At 41.6% G+C, this 11865-nt stretch overlaps 1 protein-coding gene across 2 annotated transcripts in view; it reads right to left on the reverse strand.

The window, feature by feature from the left end:
* Positions 1-11325, reverse strand: part of col14a1a (collagen, type XIV, alpha 1a) — a 131936-nt gene extending 120611 nt beyond the window's left edge. For both annotated transcript variants that reach the window (XM_032519029.1, XM_032519030.1), the window contains exons 1-2: positions 10800-11325; positions 9078-9193 (exon numbers count right to left, since the gene is read on the reverse strand). In XM_032519029.1, the coding sequence (XP_032374920.1) occupies positions 9078-9171 (94 nt within the window). In that variant the 5' untranslated portion in view covers positions 9172-9193; positions 10800-11325. The remainder of the gene's footprint in view (positions 1-9077; positions 9194-10799) is intronic.
* Positions 11326-11865: the final 540 nt, after the last annotated feature.

The raw sequence follows: 11865 nt of genomic DNA on the forward strand, positions 1-11865 counted from the left end.
GGGGGGGGGAGGACTCTGGACAGACCTGGTAAGCTCAAATGGGCAGAGCAGGTTAATTGGGAATGTCTGGAGGAGGCCCATGTTCGACACTTTTAACTCCCACCTCCGGCAGAACTTTTTGCGTATCCATGTGGAGGCTGGGGACATTGAACCTGAGTAGACAATGTTCAAAGTTTCCATTGCTGAATCTGTGGTGGGGAGCTGTGGTCTTAGCCTCAAGGGGCAGTAACCCACGGACACTGTGGTGGACACTGGTGGTCGTGGAAGCCGTCCGACTGAAGAAGGAGTCTTTCTGGGATATGTTATCTCAGAGGACTCCAGAGGCAGTTGCAAGGTACCGAAGGACCCAAAGGGCTGCAGCCTCTGCTGCAAAAGAGGAATAGCAGTGGGTGTGGGAGAAATTTGAAGAAGATATGGAGATGGACTTTTGGTCGGCACCAAGGTGCTTCTGGAAAACCGTTCTCCAACGCAGGAGCGGGAAGGGGGGGAACCATCGAAGCTGTGTACAGTAAGGATGGGACGCTGTTGACATCAACTGAGGAGGTAATAGTGCTGTGGAAGGAGTACTTTGAGGAACTTGTAAATCCAGCTAATACGCCCTCTGTGGTTGAAACAGAGCTGGAGGAGGATGAGGGATTGTTCTCAATTTACCTGGTGGAAATTTCTGAGGTAGTTAAACAACTTCACGGTGGCAAAGCCCCAGGGACCGATGAAATCCGTCCAGAAATGCTGTAAGTTCTGGGTGTGGAGGGGCTGTCTTGGTTGACACGCCTCTTCAACATTGCGTGGAAGTCTGGAGCTGTGGTGGTTCCCCTCTTCAAAAAGGGGGACCAGAGGGTGTGTGCCAATTACAGGGTTATCACACTGCTCAGCTTCCCTGGTAAAGTCTACTCCAAGGTGCTGAAAAGGAGGGTTTGGCCGATAGTCAAACCTTGAGTTGAAGAGGAACAACGTGGATTCTGTTCTGGTCGTGGAGCTACTATGTAAAATCAATTATCAAAGTAAAGACAATAATCCAAGAAAAAAATACTTTCAGCCCTGACTTTCTTTTCAAACATCCTTAATATTTAGTCATGGTATTATCTCACAAGTAAAAATAAAATCTGAACTGCCCAAATAACAGAATCAAGTCTCAACTTTTTAAACTTTTCATTACCAGATCTTATGCGGCTGTTTGATAGTTTTTGTGAAACACAGTGCAGAACTTCACGGTTTAGCATTTTGCTCACTCCTTCACACCGCGCAACCTATCAAATACTAAGAATGCATAGGATGAAACAGTATAATTACACCACACAATACGGATCTATGAATAATTTAAGTCTGTGATCGAGCTGGTAGATTATCACTCTGGTATCATTTAGTGTGTGCTTGATAGGTGAACTGAGTTGGCAGGCAGGGTACTAATAACCGAGTGAAAATTGCCATGAATACTTTCATCTTTGCTTTGCATGTCAATGAAATCACACACACACACACACACACACACACACACACACACACACACACACACACACACACACACACACACACACACACACATTGAATTATAATAAAAAAAAGTATGTAAAAAATTAATGAGCCAACTATGACCCTCTTTTATTCTGTGAATGCATGTCAAGGTCTATGAGTTGGAGGCTATTTCAGTGACGGCAACTATGATTAATGAATATGGACATAATAGCTCCAATGGCTGCGGATGCTGACAGAACATGAGGGTCTCTGATTTAAATTACCGTTCGAAAACCACCACGTCTGCTTTTGTTTACCACCATGCAGCCATAAATATCATCCAAAAGCTCAACATTTCACACTCTCTGAATCAAAGTGCCAGATGCTTTAGTGAATTGCATTAGACATCCGATATTTTGCGTAAAATACTGTAGAATTTGGCTAGATGGCTTAAACTCTCCACCCTAAACATGCAGAGCTTAAACCCATATATAACACAATAGTATATCACACAAACTAGAGCCATTTATCTGAAAGAGTTACACTGCTGGAATCAGCGAGCCCCCAACAGCTCCTTGTCTAAACTTCTTGCCAGGTAGTAAATGCAAGTGCAGCCATTTGGCAGAAGTTTTGGCGACTACTGCTTAGCAACACAATTTAGCTCCAGTAAATAGTCTGAGTAACTTAAGCCTCAATGAAAAAAAACTTACAAAACTGCGCCAGAAAATGATAGAAATCCCTTTAAGAACGATATTTAACATGTTCTTACCTCATGCAGCTGAACCTTAACTCAAAGATGCTTTTAAAAGGGGTCAAATTTGAAGGATGACTTTCTAATTTCTCGACTCTGTAGGGAGTGTGAACTAGAAAATCTTTTAACTATAGGGCCCCAGTATGAACTGGAATTATCTAGGTTAGAGCGCTATAGGCACAGCTTGACGCCCTCAGTCTGAGAAGGGATGACTTTTCCTAGGATTAGCAGCAGTGAAAGCTAGCAGGGATTCTTGGTAGATGAGTAAATGCTGTCCAATCCTCTGCTTCACTTCATCTCCTCTCTTCACCCCTCCTCTTATTCCTACAAACTTCTTCTTCAAGCTTCTTCTTCCCATCTCCTGATTTGGCTTACCATCCTGCTCTATGTTGGCTTCTTTCCATCCTGCTCCTTTCACTTACAATCCCCTCTCTTCTTTTTCCTCCTCTCCTTTCAGTTTACCTTCATTCTTCCACTTTCTTTACTCAACAATCTCTCTATTCAACTTCTATTTAACTGTCTTTATTGATCTGTTTTGCCTCAGGTCTTTCCTTTGTCTTCTCTTAGCTTTCTGGCTTATCTCAATCTCTCTTTCCAGTGCCAGTTGTCTCTTTCCCATCTTCTCAAACCCTTTCTCACTTCTCTCTGTCTTCTCATTCCCATCATCTTTCTCATATCCTCTTCCATTGTCACAATTTTGTCTTCTTTTTTCACTATTTTCCCATACTGTAGTTCATTCTCTCATATTTTTAATTAGTCCTCTCTCGCGCTCCTTTTCTTTTCACTCATCATCTCTTTACACTTCCATTGCCTTCATTTTTGCGGTCCTTTTTAATTCCTTGTTTTCCTCTCTCCAGATTAGCCCAGTACTGGTGAGTATTCAGGCTCCACTAATACGCAGGATTTATGGATGACAACGGCTGGCTTGCACTGTCACCACAAGATAGCTACAGTACTGTACATATGAGAGAGATGGGGGAAGTGTGTGTGTGTGTGTGTGTGTGTGTGTGTGTGTGTGTGTGTGTGTGTGTGTGTGTGTGTGTGTGTGTGTGTGTGTGTGTGTGTGTGTGTGTGTGTGTGTGTGCGTGCGTGGGTGCATGCGTGCATGTCTGTCTGTCTGTTTAGTGCCTATCCAGCGCTACTGCACACGTCGTTTGATAAGGCTGGTGTTTAGTCAGTACAAGAACTGCTCTGCTCACCGAGATAGCACTTAACCCAAATCCACTCTTTCTTTTCACCTCTCCACTCTTTTTTATCTCCTCTGCTGCTCTCACGGAACACTCCACTCTTTTATCACATCTCCTCTTCTGATCCTTGGGTTTAAATTCTCTTTTCCTTTCCCTCCTCTTTCCCTGTCTTCTCCTCTGCTCTTTCATCCTATCTTCTCCACCACTGCGCCCCTCCACTCCTTTAGTGGCTTAACGCCTTTTTTCTCTCTTTCATCGCTTTACCTGTGTAAGTGATGCCTTTTTCACCCAACTCTTATCTCTCTGCTGCATTGTGTGTGCATAGTGTGTGTGAGTGTGAAATCTCTCTTAAGGACTGGCTGAATATAAAGAGTCAGTTGGAACGTCTGTCCCCATGTGATATTATGCATGCCTGCCAACCAACAGTGAAAAAAGTATCACCATAAAATACTCAACTGGGTTGATTCTGCAGAAGATGATTGGCATGTTCTATTCTAACAGATCATTTCCAAGTCAAGATCACTGCTGTGTACACTTCAAAACATATATTGACATTAATTAAGTTTTGTATTGAGTCCTTGTGTCCCCCACAAGTCCCAGGATAATTTAAAGAGTAGTTTATCACAACTACTGCCTTTTTGTAGTTTTGGTGTTTAACAAAATAAAATAAAATATTTATATTCTAGACTCTGAAAAGTGGCAACGTAGCTTCAAAAAAATATTTCGGTGCAAACCAAGTGCCGGAGGTCAAGCTTTGTCCTAGAAATGTAATTCCGATGATCCAGGCTTCTATTTGGCAGTCATTATCATTAGACTACAGTTACATTCAATTCTACATTGCTTTATTACATTGTTTTGGTTTCCATCTGCAATGTAATGTTGTGGTTCACTCTCACCACACTCATCTGTGTTGTCATAAATATTGGACTGAAATTCATAATGTGGACACAAACACAACTCCAACTGAAAGCTAATATTGCTCCTTAACTACTGGACTTGTAAACAGACTTCAACAGATCTTACACCACAGCACTGTAGATCTGGCCACACCACACATACATTCTTGGATAGAAGATAACAAGCTCTGGGTTGTTGCATTTATTTAAACCAATCACAATTGTCTTGGGCAGAGTTATATTCCGGTGCAGCAATGGTGCCTCTGCAGAATAGTCTCAGAAGGGAACTTTTTGGTAGAACATTTGCACCCCGCAGAAGAAAATGCCACATAAAATATTAAATAAAGTTTACTGTTCACACAATACAGTAATTTTTAACAATTAAAATTAGCTGGATACATGTTTAAAAATAATTTGCTCTAGCTTGTGTATCGCCGTGTGTACATTGTCCACAGCAATCGTTTTTAAATGACCCAGTTATGCCGTAAACATTCTTTGTAAATCTTTACAAGTATTCACCAAAAGAACAAAGCAGGCCTGCCTTATTGCACGTTTTTTTTAAAATCAAAACTGGCCTTTTACAGAGTGTAACTAGGTTGCTAGCTTGGAGGTTGTAGTTTCCTATGGTGAAGGGATTTTGACACAAAAATAGCAGCAGGGGAGGGGCAAAGCCAGGTGTCTGGCTAGTCAGGGTTATCCTGGCACTGTACTCGCAGGGACGGACTGACAATCTGCGTTCAGAAAAATACCATAACGGCCATCCAACTGACGGCAATTGGCACAAAAAAAATCTAATAAAGCAGTATTAACAGCTAACAGCAGGGGGCGCTATTACGATCACTCATAAAAAAACTGAGGAAGAAGAGTAGGCCTACAGCAGGGCAAAATCTAATCGCTGGGTTTGCCCAGTCTATAGGCCTACATCATTAGACGTGACAATGGCTAGTAGAAAACGTAAGGAGAAAGGTGGATGGGGAAAATTCATGGATGTCTTAAGAGAAAAATTCAAAGAAAAGAGGGACCAGACCCTCGAGACTGATGCAGCAAAATACAAAAAGTTCACAGAGGGACAGACAGCAGAGTTAATTTCACATCAGCAAGAGGTACTGGTAAGTGCCAGGAGCAGGCTGCCATCATCCCTATCTTATCAAATTGCATAGTCAGCTATCAACATGGGTGTGCATCATGGTTATGAAATTTATCGTGCCATTTAGTGCTGTCAAATGTAACAATTTCCGTTAGGTTAATTTGAAACATTAAACGTGTTAGAAATGAATCACTGGTTGACCGCGATTTCACTTCTTTGTATATGAGAGGTTGTAGTGAGCTCACTTCTGCTGCTACGACTATAATATTGAATTAAACGGGGAAAAAACATGTCTTGTTGTTACCACTCTGGCAGTTTTTCTCAGTTATTTCAAGAAAACCAAGACCCAAGTAGACAATTCACAACCTTGTACTACAACAATATTTGCTCAATCATGGGCTCTGTAAGCTATTCCATTCTGGGATTTTAGGAGGCACGTCTATGCTCCAAAATGCTCTATCCTATGTCATGCTTTTTTAGACTGCAAATACTGCACCTGACACCCATTATTCCCTACCTCCTACACATACTGATAATTTGGCACATGGATGCACATTGGATGTAGAGTGAACTGGATATCCAAAGTGATATTAAAATTTGTTGTGCCGTCCATTTGTTTCTGTATCAGTCATTGCCGAAAGCCTCATATTAACGAAAAATCCTCATTAGCGCAAATTCCCATTAATTAAAGTTGATTAAATTTATTTACAATAACATTAACAGAGCCGAGCTGCACATCGCAACGATTCAATGCTTCATTTAGTGGTTGATGATTGTGAGATGCTTGGTTACCAGCATGTTGAGATTTGGATATTTTTGCATTTTTTAAATTCAAAACAGGTTGTTCCATCTCTTCCTCTCTTTTGTTTATGAATAAATGATTTCTCATCATTGGCTTCTGTCCCTGTTCATTATAACGGAAATTATTGGCCAACACTTTCACTCATACTAATTCCAGGCTGCCCTCTAACCACACACACACACACACACACTGTTCCCCTCAAACACACAGAACACACACACACACACACACACACACACACACACACACACACACACACACGTATCTAGAAGCACAGTGTTGACCTGGGATGGCCACAAAATCAGTTATATTTAGTCATAGTTATAATTAGCACACACAAACACACAGGACAACCCACACACAGAGATAGATAGATAGATAGATAGATAGATAGATAAATAGATAGATAGATAGATAGATAGATAGATAGATAGATAGATAGATAGATAGATAGATAGATAGATAGATAGATAGATAGATAGCTTAATTACTACCTGTCTTATCCAACAAACAGAACTATAGAAAAAGCTTAATTACGTAACAAGACATTCCAAAAACAAGGTCAAGGTGCTGATGTAACAGTGGCATGTTTCCACCGTCAGGCATCTTTCCTCCATCCATCCTGCTTTTGTCACTGCTGCATTGGAAACAGCAACACAAAGTGCCAGGTCACTCCGTGCACCCTCTGAGGAGTGAGCAGAGAACCAAATTTACATTTCCCTTTTCAATATTTTTCAAGGCCAAGATAACAGCCAAAGAACCAAAAACAACCCACTGTCTTGCCTACTGCTCAATGTCTGCATTGGGAAAGGCATCAGAGCTGTTCCTACAGGTGAGTAGAAGTGAAGCTTCATATGCAGTGCAGACTGTATATTGTATCCAAATCTTGTTTCCTAAAAAAAATGTATTCATATACAGCACAAAAAACGGGCCGCACTAAAATATTTCAAAAACAATTTAATGTATTACCATGCCATTTTCTACATATGTGTCCCACACCGGATGAATCCAACTTAATTTGGTGATTCCCTGACTTTTCATTTAGAACCACCAGCAAGTCAAAGTTTTCACTTACACTGTGAAATGTCTCAACAACTTTGGACTGTCATAAAATTGTGTACGCTTATTGTCCCCAGTTGTATTTCACTTCAGATGCTATTTTCTAATAAAATTTCTTTCCATAATGTGTAAAAAAAAATTTTTCACAATTGCTGATTGACAAAAGGCATGTGCAACAGTCAAGTCTGCAATTTCTTGATTTGCTACATACTTTTGTGCAGAGAAAATCCCTTCCTGAACTGACCAACTTCTTAGTAGCAGGAGATCCTGACGACATTTGTGTTGTATATGCAAACATCCTCCATGGGTAGAAGACACACTAACCCTTGAGCTCAAATCCCCTCTGACCAGATGTTGCAGCTTACAGGGACAGACCAGGCAGTAATGAAGGGCTATCACATGCTCCCCAATGAAGCGATCGAGCAGAGCATGCTCCCATAGAGTCTGGGAGGTCGCACATGTTCTGCTGTGATTCACTGGGATCAAATACCGGCCTAATTTATGCTGTCACATTTCTGTCTCACCTCTCGTTTCTGTCTGCCTGCAATGACAAATGTGACTTACAGAACTGCTGATGAAAATTGGAATAAAACGTTAAGGGAGAAAAAGAGAAGAGGGGGAAACAGAAAAGTAAAAAATAACTGAAGAGAACAGTGAGACAGTGGGAAGGATGGAGGGAGAGAACAGAAGATAGAAGCAGAGGGAGCAAAGAGAACTAACATAGGGTAGAAGAAAGACAGAAGAAGATAGAAAACCCCATCTTTCATTTCAAAGCAATCCCTTTTCTGTGTGGACTTCCACTGGTAAATAAACACAAAGCAGCCACACATGGATCTAGTCTGGTTTGTGTCATATGTGGATTATTGCATTTGAATGACTGCAGAGTGAGAAAGAGGGAACAAATCTTTTGTTGATTTCTACATGTAGTATTCCTTTAAATAAGACCTGCTGCACACACACACACACACAACAGTTATAAGATTCAGAAATGAGCTCTTGGATTGGTTTGTTGGAGTAAGCTAAACGTTCTCAGTCAAAGCATCCTACAGCTGTAGTTAAAATAAAAGCCCATATATCACCTAACTTCCTAGGCTTGATCTCATGATTAGAAAGTATTATTTTGACTTCAGCTCTAAAGCTGACAACCTTACTGTATTACCAGGTCTTAGAGAGAAGCAGCAGGAGGAGTACATCAGAATATCCCATTCAGAAGAACATGCATAAGTTACATTTTAACACATGATATGCTAATATTGCCATATAATGCCATATTAACATGCAGTATGTTCAACTGGAACTCAAATGTGCATTTCTTGTTTAGAAGTGCATCCAGATTTTTAACATCCATGACCCAAAACATTGAACAAAACAGCCCACTTTGATGAGACTCAGTTTGATAAAATCAGGTTTGCTGAGGTGAGGTTGATTGTGAAGCACAGTGGAGCGTTATATTGCGCAGCAAATCATCACAGCTTGAAGTTACAACTCGTTTATTACAGCCCCTATGAACCATGCCAGCATTATCAGCGGGGTTGCAAGCACTGCCATGCTGGCAGGTTGAAATGACATAATGATATGATCATGAGCGTGATGTAATCTGATTGGACTGAGCCTGCACATCAAACAGAGAGACGGCAGAGGGAGGAATGTTGAAACAGGGGAGGAGAAGACACAGAGAGGTCAGGTGAGGGAAGGGAGAAGGGTATGGAGATAAAGGATGGCAGAGAGGTGAGGAGAGTAAATAGGGAAGAGGGAAGAGTTATGATGGGAAAAAATGAGAAGTGGAGGAAGAGTTATGAGCAAAGAAAGATGGATGTGGGATGGACCGGTAAAGGAGACTTACCCTCATCTTGTGCCTTAGAGGGGGAATGGGGAACTAGGGCCAGTAACACCAGTGGAGCCCACAAGCACCACCTAATTTGCCCCATTGACAACATCCTCACAAGCAGCAGTCTAGACCTATACGGAAAGAAGGAAGATTACGTTGACAAAGAGAAGAAAATTCAAAGCAAAGAGGGGAAAAGCAAGAAAGACTCTGTGGTTCGTGAAGACCCACCTTGCCCACATGGCCCCAAAGCACTGATCTGGAATCAGTTAACTCCTGTCTAATATCCACTTTGATACAATTACAGAGCAGTAGTTTTACAGTCTAGACTGACCGCAGAGCAGCGGTTGAGCCTCCCGCCCACATAGAGCAGGCTGAGGGCGTAACAGTGAAGGACTTTGTTTAAGGGAAGAGTGGACACAAAATGAAAAAAAGAACTGACAAAAGAAAAAAAAGATGGAGGGCAGACAGTGTGATAGACAGACAGGGAGAGGGCAGTTTGATGTCAGTTCAGCGAGGGAACATTTTATGGGAACCATTGTCTCCACAAGAGCAAACACATGCTCCTCTCCTCTTCCATATGTCATCTCCTCCTTACACCACTCACTTTTTGTTCTCTGCACCCTCTATTCCTTTCCCTCCTCTCCTCCTTCACTACCTAATCCCCCTCCTCTGTCTGCCTCAGTCTGCCACTCAATATTACACACTGGGGATGAACATAGACGTACAAAATTTATCTCCTTGGTAAACACACACACACACACACACACACACACGCACAGGCACACGCCGACAGTCGAATGAATAAAACAGCACACGCAACAAAAGTTGTTTCAGGATTTGAATCATTCTCTGATGTAGAGGCAGCCGGTGAAAGGATGGCCATCTCCTTCAATTCAGACACTGCAAAAGGCCAGAAATATGACAATGCATATTGATGAGCATCAAAAACATTTTTTTTATAAAAAGCTTCAGGACATGAGAAGGGAAATGAGAAAGATTCAACAGAAATGAATCTCTCTTAGTCTCTCTCAAACACACACAAATGAGAGTTAATCTCACTAAAATGAGATTAGACAGTCTCAGAGTGAGGTTCAATTAAAAAAAGTCTCTCTCTCTCTCTCTCTCTCTCTCTCTCTCTCTCTCTCTCTCTCTCTCTCTCTCTCTCTCGACAAATGTGATTAAACATAAACGCCGCACATTGCAGCAAAATCTAAATCACATAAGGCCAGAAAGTTTCTCTTGTCTGCAGTTTGCGTAATTTCCTCCTGTCCAAACGGCAACTTTGCAACTGGTTAATTGGTTAATGAAAACCAGGTTAAAGGCGTCGCCCTCATTAAAAATAGGCAGGCTGTGCTTAATGTGCATGCTGCTTTTTAAAGGCTATTTGTGGAATCGAGTTTGCAGACATATTTAAATACAATTAATCACAGCACAAGGCCGTAGACGATCTCTCGCACGCATTCTGAGAAAAACTTTCTTTTGCCAAATAAAATCACAATTTTTCCACCTGTCTTCGAGAATGCACCACTTTGACTGACCGTTTCTCCAATATGTGTATTCAGTGATCATTTCAAAGTGCTGCTGACTGGTTTAGATTAAGTTTCTCAGCCAGATTTGGGTCACACAGTTCAGCACCGCACACCTGAGACCGAGGAGCGCGCGCGCACACACGCTCACACACACACGCACACACACGCACACACACGCACACACTACAATGAATGAAATCTTCTTTACCTCTCCAGTCATCAAATCGAGTTGTCCTTTTATCCCCAAAGGAAATCCTCTGAATACTAGGATGGTTGGTTCCTCTTTCTTCTAACTCTTTCTCTCCCTCTCTCTTTCTCTCTCACTCTTTCTCTCCGGATACAATTCGGTCCGGAGTGGGTGTATCTCTACTCGTTATTCAGCCATCCCTCCCTCCAGCTATTCCTCCCTGTCCCAACCCTTTTGTTCGTCCCGGATAATGAGAGAGAGAGAGAGAGAGAGAGAGAGAGAGAGAGAGAGACCCAGTACCGCTGCACAAAAATCCTCCGCTGCCAACCTGCAGCTTCCAATCCGGCTTCAGCCCCTCGGGGCCCTTTATGTGCGCCTCCGCGATCACGACGGGACTTATCGTGGGCACATATCCGGAATCAACGGCTTTAAAGGAACCACATGGTCGTTGCTGGAACTCGTTTGTTGTATGTTTGACTTGTAGAAAAAAGTCCGGCTGAAAATGGCTCAGTGCGCTCGGAGCAGGTGCTTGCCTGCTGCGCTGCGAGCTCCGATGTTAAAGGCACAATGACGCAGGGTTTTCACCTCAGCTGAAAGTTAGATTTACAAAAGAAACGATCTTACTATAGCTGTAAATCCACATGGAAAATTTCAAGTCATAGTTTCTCTCCAATACAAAAAGGTCCACTTATAAACAAGTCCTTGAACAGTTTATTTCCATAAAACAACTGGAATGGAATGGAACCCTATAAAGGCTGCAGATCACTTTACTTATTTCTAAAACAAAAGGATAATCTTAAACTACTTGTTGGGAGATTTGGTTTGTCAAGTCAAATCAAAGACAAGTGATTTTACCCAAATAATTTATTAAGAAAATCTGATGAATAGCTTACCAAATATTTTAAACTTAGCCATTTTTTAAGAGGGCACTTAAGTGTTCAGTCAAACTTCTGTTTATTTACTGATTTGTCCATTATTGATTAACAATAAACTGTTAACTTTAAAGAAGTAGATAGCTGAAATCAGAGGCTGTATGGCTGTATAGGCTAGTTATCCAATTGGCAAATCATTTAGCTAAAGATGAAAT

Source organism: Etheostoma spectabile, chromosome 6, assembly GCF_008692095.1.
Source record: "Etheostoma spectabile isolate EspeVRDwgs_2016 chromosome 6, UIUC_Espe_1.0, whole genome shotgun sequence".
Taxonomy (NCBI): domain Eukaryota; kingdom Metazoa; phylum Chordata; class Actinopteri; order Perciformes; family Percidae; genus Etheostoma; species Etheostoma spectabile.